Source organism: Alligator sinensis, unplaced genomic scaffold (assembly GCF_000455745.1).
Source record: "Alligator sinensis unplaced genomic scaffold, ASM45574v1 scaffold647_2, whole genome shotgun sequence".
Taxonomy (NCBI): Eukaryota; Metazoa; Chordata; order Crocodylia; family Alligatoridae; genus Alligator; species Alligator sinensis.
Window position 1 is genome coordinate 3,240,272 of NW_005841832.1, and position 11,342 is coordinate 3,251,613.

General features: G+C 57.4%; 1 protein-coding gene across 1 annotated transcript in view; it reads left to right on the plus strand.

The window, feature by feature from the left end:
- Positions 1–11,342, plus strand: part of SLC17A7 (solute carrier family 17 member 7) — a 35,629-nt gene that overhangs the window by 14,862 nt on the left and 9,425 nt on the right. Inside the window, exons 2-12 of the mRNA XM_025196582.1 lie at positions 4,416–4,668; positions 4,973–5,091; positions 6,291–6,405; positions 6,895–6,982; positions 7,520–7,606; positions 7,771–7,913; positions 8,449–8,598; positions 9,050–9,182; positions 9,389–9,499; positions 9,623–9,750; positions 9,949–10,277. Of these exons, the coding sequence (XP_025052367.1) occupies positions 4,416–4,668; positions 4,973–5,091; positions 6,291–6,405; positions 6,895–6,982; positions 7,520–7,606; positions 7,771–7,913; positions 8,449–8,598; positions 9,050–9,182; positions 9,389–9,499; positions 9,623–9,750; positions 9,949–10,277 (1,656 nt within the window). The remainder of the gene's footprint in view (positions 1–4,415; positions 4,669–4,972; positions 5,092–6,290; positions 6,406–6,894; positions 6,983–7,519; positions 7,607–7,770; positions 7,914–8,448; positions 8,599–9,049; positions 9,183–9,388; positions 9,500–9,622; positions 9,751–9,948; positions 10,278–11,342) is intronic.

Consider the following 11,342-nt stretch of genomic DNA (forward strand, 5'->3'; position numbering starts at 1 on the left):
CCCGCCCCCTCCCCGGGCCCCGCACAGGCTGATATGCCCTGGGCCCTGCACACCACTAGGGATGGCTCTGTGTGTGAGGCAGGGGGTGATGTATGGGGCAGGGGAGGGTGGGTGTGTGGGGCGGGGGCAGACCCAAAGCAGCCCCTTGCAGGCTGGAACTCTGCCAGCCTGCAAGGGAAAAGCCATGATTTCCCGTGTTTTTCTCCTTTAAAGGAGAATCTATTTTTAAAGTTTGTTGATCCATTTTTAGAGTTTGTTCATGACCCTTTTATATATTAGAATCATAGAATAGAAGGACCGGAAAGGACCTATAAGATCATTGAGTCTGGTCCCCTGCCATGGGCAGGAGGTGATTGGGCTCAAACAAACTCAGTGAGGTGCCTGTCCAGCCTCCTCTTGAACACCTCCAGGGATGGCGACTACACCACCTCTGCTAGGAATGCGTTCCAGATTCTAGATAACCTTACAGAAAAAAAGTTTTTCCTTATGTCCAGCCTAAATTTTTCCCCAACTAGCTTGTGTCCATTGGACCTCATCCTCCCAAGGGGTGCCTTTCTGAAGAGTTTCTCCCCGAGATCTTGGTGTTTGCCCCTGATATACTTGTAGGAGGCTATCAGGTCACCTCTCAGTCTTCTCTTACTCAGGTTGAACAAATCCAATTCCTGGAGTCTCTCTTCATATGGCCTATCCCCCAAGCCCTTGACCATGCAGGTGGCCCTTCTCTGTACCCCCTCAAGCTTATCCATGTCCTTTTTGAAGTATGGTGCCCAGAACTGGACACAATACTCCAGCTGTGGTCTTACCAATGTTGAGTAGAGTGCACCTTTCTAGATCTATTGGCAACACATTGGCTAATGTACACCAGAGTTCTATCTGCCCTGCTGGCGACTTCATCGCACTGTTGGCTCATATTCATCCTTTGGTTGATTGTCACCCCCCAGGCCCCTTTCAGATGTGGTGTCAGCCAGTGGACCACCACCCATCATATAGGTGTGGTGAAGGTTCTTCCTACCCAGATGAAGGACCTAGCACTCATCCCTATTGAACCTCATCTGAATACAATCAGCCCATAGGAGCAGCCTGTCAAGGTCATCTTGAATCCTTGCCCTGTCCTCAAATGTGCCTGCATTTCCTCATAGCTTGCTGTCATCTGCAAACTTAAACATTGCGCTTTCCACTCCCTCATCCAGGTCATTGATAAAGATGTTAGAGGATGGGCCCAAGCACTGATCCCTGGGGGACACCACTGGAGATGGCCCCCCCAGGATATTCTTGCAACCCACTTTTGGGTCACGGCCTGTAGGTTGATAAACACTGCTCTATAGGGATGTCCTCCCTTCCTGACCTGGGAGGGGAGTTCTCGAGGGGAGAGAAGAAAGGGAACAAATTTCAGAGAGGGAATCCAGGCCCCACTTGGCTTGAGGGGATGTGAGCCACGCTGCCATCCCCAGTGAAGCCCCTGACCTCTGGCTATGGGCAGTGCTAAGTGGAGACCTTATCTTCAGCCACTAAACTCTTGGGCAGGAGTGGTGTAGGGTGAGAGAGACCAGCTGGAGGGAGGGGGAGCCAGGCCTGGTCTGGGGAGGGAACATGGGTTCAGATCCCGCTGCTCCTACCATCAAACCAATTGCATACACACAGGCAATCACATGCTCCAGATACCTGCATCACATTTGCACATTTGCCAACACACAATCTGATACGCACACACAATCCCACACCTTCCCCAGGCACAGAGAGATCAGTGACACACACATGTAACCCTCCCAGAGAACAGATAGAGCCCCACCCCTCCCACACATGCACACATTCACAAATGCACAGCTGGACAATCACACTCGCAACCCTCCCCGCACCTCTCCAGCAACAGAGACGGTCTGACTCCCTCTTTGTAAGGAGTGACTGTGTGTGTTGGTGAGCTGCAGCCAGCAGGGACAGCTTGTGCGCAGGAGGAACTGTGCGTGTCTGTGCATGTGTGGTTCTCAGCTCCACTGTGCTGGGCCTTAGTTACCAGCTGATGATGATGCAGCCTGGCCTGGGGCCCAGCCCCGATCCCTTCCTGCTGCTCCATATGGTCCTGCTAAACTAGTGCCAAACAGCACTGATAGCAGAGCCAGCCCCCCCCAACCTCCACACGTGCACGCGCACACACGTGCACACATACCTATGCACCCACACGTAGACACAGATACAATCACACGTAATTGCATCCACCCAGTCGCATACACACAATCACATGTAGACACACAAAATCATACATGTTCACCCATAGACATGCACACATAATCACACGTAAGCAATCACATGTGGCTACATGCACAATCAGGCACACACAGAATCACCCATAGACACACACACACACAGAGTCACCCACACAAGATTGCACAGACACAATCACCTGTAAACATGCGCATGTGGATACCCACAAAATCATGCCCCCTCCTCCAGACACACACCCGTGCACACAGGGCAGAGGGTAGAATTGCTTCTAACAGAGAGCTGAGGGCTCTGTGGCACTGGATGGATGGGTAGATGGACAGCCAGATGGGCAGCAGCATATGGGGATGGACTGGTGGCAGGAGGGAGTCCATCCTTTAGGGATGGAGGGGAGCTGGTAGATGGCTGGTAGTACATGGGGTTGGATGGAGGTGTGGAGGGCCTGCTGGGCTTGGGGACGGACAGACAGATAGGTGGATGGATGGGCAGACAAGGGGATGGAAGCTGAACTGCCATCTATTTGGGCATTACTTAGAGGCATTGAGACCAGAGTGGGAATGGTGATTTGCCCTGCCCTCTGTCCCCACAAAGGCATGGGGACATACAGACGGGGGTGGGGAGTTCACCCAGCCCCTCACCCCTGCTCTGGGGGCATCCAGGAGGGGCAGGAGGCTTCTAGGCTGGGACTGGCCTTGGGCTCTGCTCCAGCCTTCTCCACCCAGAAGCACCAGCCCCCCACCACCCTGGCATGCCCCACCCCACCGCAGAGCCAAACGAATCCAAGTCCAGGGAAGCCAGGGGGAGAAGTGGGCCAGGGCCAAAGTCAGCTAAGATTTATGTGCCGACCAAGGTCAATGGAGCCCCTGGCAGCTAAGCTGCGGGGGGAGCTTAGCCAGGGATATTTAAAACCAGCGTAATCTGCTAGCGCAGCCGCCTCATGCTGGGATCCGCTCAGCTCAGCAAGTGCTAAGCAAGGTCAATGCTGGCACAGGAGCAGGGCAGGGTGGGACAGGGATACCATTTTATTGGGGGGAGGTGGGGGGAAAGTCCGATGGAGTGGGTTGCCTGCTGTTGAAAGCAGTGGAGGGACTAGGGGGCACTAGGGGTGCTGTGCTGTGCTGTGCTGTGGGGATTGGGGGGCACTTCATTATGGGCAACAGGGCAGGGGTTGGGCCGAATTGGTGGGGGAGATTCCCTGGCTTTCAGCATTGATGCCAGTGTCGCTGCCAGATTCGGGGGGGGGGGGGGGGGGGGTCATTGGGTTTCTGACCCCATGAAGGGAAAAAACAGGGCCCAGTTTAGGGAAGCAGGTAGGGGGTGGAAAAGGGGAATCCAGGAGAACAGGAGACACCAGCCCCTGATGTGGGAAGTCTGGGTGGGGGGAGATGACCAGAACCCTTGGTGCTGATGCAGGGGGCATCTGGTTGAACAGGAACAAGTACCAGAGCCGCTGGCTTTGACCCAAGCTGCTGGGCTTTGCTGCGAGTCATTGGTTCCAGTCTGTGGGACACTGGGCCATGTTGGGATCAAGGGTTCTGTCCCAACTGAAGCAAATAGCTCCATGCCCTGTGTTTCAGGCCTGGGCCTGTCCCTGGCCTGAAGGCCTGCCAGTGTGGGTCTCAGGGGATGTAGGGTGAGGTAGCACCACAGCCAGCCCCAGTGGAGCTGGGGGAGGGGGACAGAGAAGGGTGGGGGAGTTTTGGGGGGTGCAACCCTGCTACCCTCAAAGGCACTGCTGGAGGCATGAAAGGGTAAACAACGAAAATCTTCCCTCTGTGAAAATGTCCCCAGACTGATCTCTCATTTTCTCTGCCTGTGCGTCTGTCTTCCCATGCACGCACTGCCCATCCATCTATCCATTGCTCTCCTGTATCCCTCCATCCATCCACCCATCCCCTATATTGCACTGTCTATCCATCCCTCCATCTATGTGGTCCCATTCATCCATCCATCCATCCACCCTTCTCATATGTTCCTCTATCCATCCATCCATGTACTCCACACTGTTTGTCCATCTATCCATCCATCTTACAAACCCCTCTCTGTCCCTCTATCTGCCCACCCACCTTTCCAATCCATCCTTCCTCCATCTGTCTGTCTCTTCATCCCTATGTACCTCATCTGCCTGCTTGTCTGTGACCCCCATACACCCTGACTGTCCATCTGTCTGTCTGCCCACCCATGCATCACCCCTGCAGGCTTCTGGAGCGCCGGCAGCCAGGTAGGGAGACAATCGAGCTGACAGCAGAGGGCCGGGCAGTGGAAGTGGCTGAGAAGCACCGCCCAGTTGTGGACTGTACGTGCTGTGGCCTCCCACGCCGCTACATCATCGCCATCCTCTGTGGCCTCGGCTTTTGCATCAGCTTTGGCATCCGTTGCAACCTGGGTGTGGCCATCGTCAGCATGGTCAACAACAGCACCGTCCACCGTGGTGGCAAGCTGGTGGTCCAGGTGCGCCTGGCGTTGCCTCGGGGAGCATTGAACCTGGGGTACTGGCTGAGACGGGTGGAGGTGCAGCAGCGGGGCTGGGCCTAATCCAGCCTCAGAGCAGGGTGCTGACATAGGCAGATGGTGGGGATGGCACCTTTCCCCTCCAGGGGTATTTGACCCAGGATCCAGGGGTTGCTAGCAGGGGCAGGGGGCGGGCATGGCCTTTTTCTTCTAGCAGGTGCCAGTTCTCATCCAGCCTCAGGGCAGAGGGGTGGGTTTGGGGCTGAGGCCAGAGGCCTTTCCTTTTATTCCTTCTCCTTCCCAGAAAGCCCAGTTCACCTGGGACCCCGAAACCGTGGGGATGATTCACGGCTCCTTCTTCTGGGGCTACATCGTCACCCAGATCCCTGGCGGGTTCATCGCCCAGAAATTCGCTGCCAACAGGTTGGGCTGAGCCTCTCTGCTGAGTCCGAGGGAAGTGGGGGTGGGCAGGGGGTGTGTGATATAAAATCTTCTGGTCCTTAAACGCCTTCTCTCTCCATCGGGATGTGAACCCTGGTGCCCTGGCCTGGTTCCAAATGGGTTAATCCCCACCTGCCTCCATACATCACAGGACAATGCTGTATTTCCTGTCCCATTGCTCCCCTGTGTTGCTTTGCTGTGTTCCAAAGAGCCCCCCTGACATGCCCCACCCCAGAAGCAGCTGCATCTGGGCACTGAACCCTGTGCGATCCACACAACACCCTCCATCCCAGTCAGGGTGGGCAGTGGGGATGCGGCAGGGGTGTCTGTGGCAGTGAGATACAGGTGTCAAACTGGGGGTTGTCATGAGGTCGCAATGGTGCATTTGTGTTTGCACAAGTGAGTGTGTGATGCAAAAGGACTGCCCATGCACAACAGGATTGGCACCATAATACTGGGCCCAGGGGGTGTCATAAAGCCACAATAGTGCATTTGTAATTGCTCGTGTGTGTGCGAAGCTATAGTTCTGGCCTCTATAACGCTAGGTTCAGGCGGTGTCAGAAGGCCACAAGCGTGCACTTATGATCACAGGAGTGTGTGTGATACAAGGGCCACCCACTGTCATAGTATTGCCCCATAATATTGGGGCCAGGGGTGTGGGGTGTCAAAAGGCCATAATGGTGCATTTGTGATTGCATGAGTGAGCATGTGACACCCAAGGGTCACCACAGCTCTAGCCCCATAATGTTGTGTCCAGGGCATGTCATAATGCTACAAGAGTGCATCTGTGATTGCACAATGTCTGTCCACCCACAACAACATTGACCTCATAGGTCTAGGCACCAGACAGGGGATGTCATAAGGCCTCAACAGTACATTTGTCATTGCTCAAGTGAGCTTGCAATGCACTAGGGCTGCCCACCTGTGCCAGGGCTGGCCCCGTAATGCTGGGCCTGGGGAGGTGCTGTAAGTGCACGAGAGCGCACTTGTGATTGCATGGGTGACGGCCAAGCCGGGATACAAGCACTGCCCCAGGCAGAGCGGTCCTCGTGCCCTGCATGCACAATCTTGTGATGACAAAATGCACAATTGTGGCCTTGTGACCTCCGTGGCCAGCACTGCACGGGTCAAGGGCAGGGATGTGGAGCCCCCCCCAATCGGACCGTCGCCTCCCCTCCCAGGGTCTTCGGCTTTGCCATCGTGGCCACCTCGACCCTGAACATGCTAATCCCCTCGGCTGCCCGCATGCACTACGGCTGCGTCATCTTCGTGCGCATCCTGCAGGGGCTGGTGGAGGTGAGCTGGGGTCGGAGCCTCCTGGCCTGGCACGCCCCCACCAGGAGGGGGACACTGCAGGAGGCTGGGGGCGGGGCTTGATGGTGGCCAGGCCCCTCCCCTGGTCTTGGGGGCGGGCAAGGTAGTCAGTGGAAAGGCCTGGCTGGGGCAGTGGGCGGAGTCTAGTATATTGGCCCCTCCCCCTCCCCTCCTAGGGGATGGAAGGGGCATTCCCCAAGAGCGTGACCACGCCCCTATAGGGGGCTAGAAGGGGTGAGGCTTGGTGCCGTGGTCACGCCCTTTCCCTATTGGGAGCCCGGGGGTAGGGCTTCCCGATAAGCCACACCCTCTTTTAAGAAAGGGGCGGGCAATACTCATGGCCACGCCCCCACGCCAATGGACTGGTGTTCTGGGGTCCCCCAAAGGGGCGGGGTTTGTTCTCGGCCACGCCCCTGCACGTAGGCTGGGCCCTGGGTGACTATCTGTCCCTCTGTCTGGCTGGGGCCTCAGGGGGTGACATATCCGGCCTGCCATGGGATCTGGAGTAAGTGGGCACCCCCGCTGGAGCGCAGCCGCCTCGCCACCACTGCCTTCTGCGGTAAGTGCCCCCGCCTGGATGCCTGGGTTCTCTCTACTGAGTCTGGGGGTTGGAGCCTGGACACCTGGGCTCTCTCCCAGCTCTGGGAGGGGAGTGGGACCTGGTGGGTTGGAGCAGGGGGGATCCCGGACACCTGGGATCTTTCTCTGTGCTGGGAGAGGAGCAGGGAGAGGGTCTGGTGGGTGGGTAGAACGTGGTGGGGGGTTGAAGCCAGGATGCCTGGGTTCTCTCCCAGCTCTGAGAAGGGAGAGGGGGGTTAGAGCAGGGAGGGCTGGGTGCCTGGATGCTTGGGTTCTCTCTGTGTCCTGGGAGAGGAAGAAGGCGGGGTATTTGGTGGTTAGAAGTTGGTGGGCACTGGGATTCAGGTCTTCTGGGTTCTCCCCCAGCTCTGGGAAGGGTGTGGGGTCTGGTGGGTTAGAGCAGGGGAGTAGCTGGGAGCCCCGGATGCCTGGGTTCTCTCCCAGCTCTGGGCAATGAATGGGGTTCGGCATGTTTGTGCTCCAGATCTCTAGTCTTGTTAACCCCCACCCCTCACAGGCTCCTATGCAGGCGCAGTGGTGGCCATGCCCCTGGCCGGGGTCTTGGTACAATACTCAGGGTGGAGCTCTGTCTTCTATGTGTATGGTAAGAGAATCACACCCCCATAGCCCTAGCCCCATTTCCTGGTCCCTGCATCAGCCCTGTCCAGCCTGGTCCCTCTCCCCCTGCCATGCCCACAGGGGCCTTCTACCATGATGGCTGTTCCCCAGTGATGACACCCCCTCCCCTGCTCTGATCCATTCCCTTAGGGAGCTTTGGGATTTTATGGTACCTGTTCTGGTTGATGGTGTCATATGAGAGCCCAGCCCAGCACCCCACCATCACGGAGGAGGAGCAGCGCTACATCGAGGAGAGTATCGGAGAGAGCGCTGGCCTTGTCAACCCCCTCAAGGTGACCCCCCCCGCCTGCTGCTTGGGGGCACTGCTGAGGGAAGCTTGCTGCACTGTGTGTGGGGACTGTCCCTGGCAGGGGACACTGTTTGGAGGAAGCCCACAGCCTAGGGCGAGTTGGTGGGTGGGGGAACTGTTAAAGAGAAGCTCACAGCACTGGGGGCAAATTCAGCTGGGGGCAGCTCACATCCCAGTGGGTGTCTCCATAACGGGTGCATGGTTTCTTTAATGTACTTTAAGGTGTGTGATGGAAAGTTTTTGCTAGCTGATATATATATTATTATTTTTATTTTATTTTATTTTATTAAAAAAGGGTGTCTCCAGCTGAGGGTAGTCTGGGGAAAGCTTGCAGCACTGGGAGAGTCCAGGTGGGGGCACTGTTACAGGGGAGCTTGCAGCACCAGGGGAGACTTTAGCTGGAGGCACTGCTGGGGGGAAGCTTGCAGCACTGGGGGTGCCATGCCTGGGGGCACTGTTTGGAGGGGAAGCTCACAGTGCCAGGAGCTCACTCCCCACCCCTCCATCCTTGCTGACAGAAATTTAGCACACCCTGGCGCAAGTTCTTCACATCCATGCCTGTCTACGCCATCATCGTGGCCAACTTCTGCCGCAGCTGGACCTTCTACCTGCTGCTCATCAGCCAGCCAGCCTACTTTGAGGAGGTCTTCGGCTTTGAGATCAGCAAGGTACCGGTCCAGACACCCCTGGGCTCAGCCCTCTGCTCCCTCCCCCTGGGATTGGGAACCTGAGAGTGGTGAAGGGTACAGGAGTCAGAGCCCTGGAGTGTCAAGCCTGCCAGGCTTCACTTCCCTCCCAAAACTTGGAGAGAACCCAGGCATCTGGGCTCCCAGTCCTGCAGCTGTAGCCTACCAGACCCTACTGCCCCTCCAGAGCTGGGGGGAGAACCCAGGCATCCCTTCATTTGGTCAGATCTGGACTCCCAACCTCTTGACCCCACTCACCCCAGGATGTTGTGGGTTCATATCCCACCTCTGCTTATGGAGGGTTTAGCACGGGGAGAGGCGGGCTGAGACCCTGACACTGTGAGGACAGTGGGAAATGTGAAGGGACTGATGAGAGGCTAGGAGGGGAGCTCCCATGGCTTGCAGAGCCGCTACCTGTACCCTCTGCCCCTAGGTGGGCCTGCTCTCAGCCCTCCCCCACCTGGTCATGACCATTATTGTCCCCATCGGGGGGCAGATCGCTGACTTTCTGCGCTCACGGAGGATCATGTCCACCACCAATGTCCGCAAGATGATGAATTGTGGGGGTGAGTGTGTGTGTTGGGGGAGGACAGGAGGCTACAGGTCGGTTGTGAGGGGCACCGGCAGGGCTGGGAGGGGCAGAGGGCTACAGGTCAGGAGTGAGGGGCACTGGCAGGGTGGGGTGGGGCAGGGGGCTGCGAGTTGGGAGTGAGGGGCACAGTCAGGGTGGGCAGTGGGGTGGAGTTGAACAAAATTCTTTCTCTGCCCCCAGGCTTTGGCATGGAGGCGACGCTACTGCTTGTGGTGGGCTATTCTCACACCAAGGGCGTGGCCATCTCCTTCTTGGTCCTGGCCGTGGGGTTCAGCGGCTTTGCCATTTCAGGTCAGCTGGAGATCAGAACAGGGATGCTATGCTGAAGGGTGTGGGACAGGTGGCACCATGGGGCAGGCATGGGATGAGCTGGGGGGGCTGTTCTCTGCATTCAGTTCCCCTCTGCCCCTGCAGGGTTCAATGTGAACCACCTAGACATTGCCCCCCGCTATGCCAGCATCCTCATGGGCATCTCTAATGGCGTTGGCACCCTCTCGGGCATGGTGTGCCCCATCATTGTTGGTGCCATGACCAAACACAAGGTGTGTGTGTGTGTGGGAGCTGGGGGGCGAACTGGTACAACTGGGAGGGGGGACCCTAAGGAGGGGGCTATGTCAGGAGTGAGGGGCACCAGCAGGGCTGGGGGGGGCCTGCAGGTTGGGAGTGAGGGGCACTGGCAGGACTGGAGGCGGGGGCACAGAGGAGTAACTCTTTCCTTCCTGCCCCATCCCCTGCTCCAGACGCGTGAGGAGTGGCAGTACGTGTTCCTCATCGCCTCGCTGGTGCATTACGGGGGAGTCATCTTCTACGGCATCTTTGCTTCAGGGGAGAAGCAGCCATGGGCTGAGCCAGAGGAGATGAGCGATGAAAAGTGCGGTTTCATCCACCAGGACGAGTTGGCCGATGAGGAGGATGAGGCAGCGCGGGTGGCTGAGGGCCTGGGGGGCAGCGGTGGCAGTGTGGGTGGCTATGGGGCCACCCAGAGCACCAGCTTCGCCAACGGGGGCTGGACCGCTGACTGGGACCGCAAGGAGGAGTTTGTACAGGAGCCCGGCAAGGATGCCTACATGTATGGGTCACTGGGGGACAGGGACCTGTCCTAAGGGGCCAGCTAGCCCCCTGCCTTGTGCCCCCCCCACACACACACACTGCTCTCTTGGTATGACCCAGCAGGTTGAAGGGGCGATCCTGAGACTAGCTACACCCCCAGTCTTCAGCTCCCCACATTACATGTTGGTACGACCCAGCAGGGTAAAGGGCAGGCCTGAGATTAGCCATACCCTTGCTCTGTGACTCCCCCCCTCATTCCATGTTGGTATGGTCCAGTAGGTTAAGGGTGGGTCTGAGATTAGCCACACCCCGAATCTGCAGCTCTCCCCCATTACATGTTGGTATGATCCATCTGGGTGAAGGGCAGGCCTGAGATAAGCCACAACCCCACTATGGGCTCCTGCCATTCCGTGTTGGTACAATTCAGCAGGGTGAGGGGCTAGGGATTACTCACAAGAAAGTTTTGTAGCTGTCCCCCACTCCATTTTGGTACAGTCCAGCAGGATGAGGGATGGGTCCAGGATTAGCTGCACCCCTATTCTTCACCTCCCCCAGATTGGTACAGTCCATGAGGGTGGGGCTGAACCATTACTGTGATCTGTGCTTCTCAGGTGCCTGTGTTTTGGTACGGCCCAGTATAAAGGAGGAGGGGCGGATGCAGGAGTCTATTGGGCAGCCCTGCCCTGGCCCCCCATCCCCTTGCCTCTGCATCGATACTGTGTGGCAGGATGAGAGGGTGGGGCTTAGATTGGCCCTGCCTCCATGCCACAGGCCCCACCCCAAGGGGCACCTGCATTGGTATGATCCAGCAGGGGGGGGCGGCATTGGGGTTTATGTGTGGCCCCATACCCCGTGTGCAGTGATACAAGCACCTAGATAGACCACACCCCTACGCACCCCTCCGGGGCACCTGCATTGGTACAATCCAGGAGGGGATAGGAGGGTGTACCCAAATTTGGCCACACCCCTGCAGTTCAGACGGTAGCCAAATCCCCTTATGAGCATCTCTGCATTGGTACAGCCCATTGGGAAGAGGGGTAGATTTTTGATGTTTACCTTCTTATCAAACCCCTTCCCCCCCCCC